The 2,525-nt window shown below is 45.9% G+C and overlaps 1 protein-coding gene across 1 annotated transcript in view; it reads right to left on the bottom strand.

Annotated features, from left to right (window-relative positions):
- Nucleotides 1-1,399: 1,399 nt before the first annotated feature.
- Cd8b (CD8b molecule) overlaps nucleotides 1,400-2,525 on the bottom strand; it is a 14,719-nt gene continuing 13,593 nt past the window's right edge. The window contains exon 5 of the mRNA XM_021191224.2: nucleotides 1,400-1,484. Within this exon, the coding sequence (XP_021046883.2) occupies nucleotides 1,472-1,484 (13 nt within the window). The 3' untranslated portion in view covers nucleotides 1,400-1,471. The remainder of the gene's footprint in view (nucleotides 1,485-2,525) is intronic.

The following is a 2,525-nucleotide window of genomic DNA, read 5'->3' as shown; positions in this document are numbered from 1 at the left end:
AGAGAGACAGAGAGAGAGACAGAGAGAGAGACAGAGAGAGAGACAGAGAGACAGAGAGAGACAGAGAGAGAAGTTGGCCAATGGTAAGATGCCTCAGCAGGTAAAGACACAAGTCTCATGACCCGAGTCCATGCCTGGAATCACAGTGGAAGGAAAGAACCAACTTCTAGAAGTTGTTCTCTGACACACACACACACACACACACACACACACACACACACACACACACACACAGAGCACATATTCTCTGCATGTGCATACAGATATTTTTAAAATTTCCAATTGTGGGGCTCACACCTTTAATCTCAGCGCCCGGGATCCAGAGGCAGGTAGATTTCTTTAAGTTTGAGGTTAGCCTCATTTATGTATTGGGTTTTAGGCAAGCCATAGCTATCTCCCCCCACCCCCACCCCCCCAAAAAAAAGACAGACCCCAAGGCCCTCCAACGGCTGGAACAAACACCTGTTCTTTTCTATCGAAAGGGCTTCTAGTATCACTGTGGGCAAAAGCATTTGGGACTATGTGTGTGTGTGTGTGTGTGTGTGTGTGTGTGTGTGTGTGTGTGCATGCATCACAGCAGCATGGCCTGGCTTTGGTAGTCCTAGGAATTTCCTAGTTATTTCCTAATCTTTTCATCCACAACTCAAGTTATGGGCACAGTGTGGCCAAATGAGAGTTTTAGATGTAAGATGAGAACACACAAAATGAACTCACCCCTCCTTTCTCCCCACCTCCACCCCATGTGGTGACTAAACCCAGGACCTTGTGTATTTAGGCCCTTGTCACTCCTCGCTTGACTGGGGTCAATACTTTTTTGTAGAGGAGCTGTCCTTGGACGTCACTGGATCCAATTGTGTCTTTAACACAGGACTTTATTTTTACAGCCAAAACATTTTCATAAAAAGGGCAGAGTGTGAGAGGAGAAATATATAAGCCATGAGAGAGAAGAAGTGAAGCTTAAGAAACTCCTACTAGGAGATGAATTAGAAGTCTGTCTCCTGAGCCAACAGCCTCCCAAACCCGTGGCAAGCCCTGAGAGAGTAAGATGGCCGCTGAGAGCCCTGAAACTGTTTGCAGGAAACCTTATTCATGAGGTGGCTTCTCTGTGTGAGGATGTGCAGTCTTCTCCAGGGCTGTCCGGCTAGCTCTCTCCTATGAGAGGCTGTTCTACCAAGCAACTGACAAAGACGGTGGCTGGAAGGCCGCCATCCAAGGGCACTCTGAGAAGGGTACATGGTGGTGTCGTGGTGGGAGTTCTTGGTTCTTCAGACACTCTGTGAGTGAGCTTGGGCTCTGGGACCTTCTCTGTGAGACTCCAGACCACACACAGAGCTTACAGCAGTTCAAAGCAGGCAGCTTGAGCAAGGGGGTGGCCTGTCCACTGCTGAATGCACTCTCTCAGTAGTCCAGGTCTTGCGTTGATTTGAGTTACAGTCCTTTTATAGCAGGCTATCAGCGTTGTGGGTGCTGATCATTTGTGAAACCTGGGAGACAATAGCAAATTGTAAGACTCTTATTTCCAGGTCAGTGACACTCTTGCTATATTTCTTACAGCAAAAGCAATGGCAGATGGAGGAAGAGGCAGACGTGCCTGGGGCTGAGAGCTCTGCTAGGGTGGTTTTTAAGGCCCACTTCTATCATTTAAAACCTTAAAGTTTAAAAAATCAAACCAAACCAACAACAAAGAAAAACAAACTACAACAAAATAGCACATATAGACACACACACGCACAAGCACACGCACACGCACACGCGTGCGCATGCTCAAAACCACCATCTTTGGGACCAGTAGGATGGCTCAGTGAGTAGAGGTGCTTTTACTCCCAAGTCTGATGATCCGAGCTCAATACCCAGTACTAGTTATTCTGCCCTGCCACAAGGCACGTGTATATATAAAATACAGAAATGTTTAAAATAACCAACCAACCAACAAACAAAAAACAAAACAAGATGCTAAAACCTCCTAGCTTTGAGTGATATTGTTTGAAGCACTTTCTAAGATGACTTGATTGTAAGTGCATACAGGAGACCAGAGGCGATGGACCACTGGTGGGAGAATGCTCCAAGACAGAAGGTTGGTAATATCTGCCTCAAATTGCATGTTGATCTGTGAGGCTCATCTGATCTGAGGGACTATTGTGCCCATACCTAGAAGGTTTTGCTTTAGGTTTCAAAGCTATAAACCAATTGGGCATGCTAGAGTTAAAGATCTCAAGGCTAGCCTTTGAGATACTGTCTCAAACTCTCTCCCCCTCCCTCTACCTCTCTTTCTCCCTCCCCCTCTCTTTCTTCCTCTCCCTTTCCTTCTCCCTCTCCTTCTCCCTCTCCCTCCCTCCTTCTAAGTAAACTAAATCTACAAACATTTTTGTTCAAATTACTTTCTTTTAGTGGGAGTGGGTGGGTAGGGGAGCAGGGGCAGGGGGAGGGTATGGGGAACTTTCGGGATAGCATTTGAAATGTAAATAAAGAAAATAATAAAAAAAAGTTACTTTCTTTTTGGTGTTTTAAAAAAAGGGTCTCGTGCT

Source organism: Mus pahari, chromosome 2 (genome assembly GCF_900095145.1).
Source record: "Mus pahari chromosome 2, PAHARI_EIJ_v1.1, whole genome shotgun sequence".
In the NCBI taxonomy this organism is placed as follows: Eukaryota; Metazoa; Chordata; class Mammalia; order Rodentia; family Muridae; genus Mus; species Mus pahari.
This window is presented reverse-complemented; position numbering and strand designations above follow the sequence as displayed.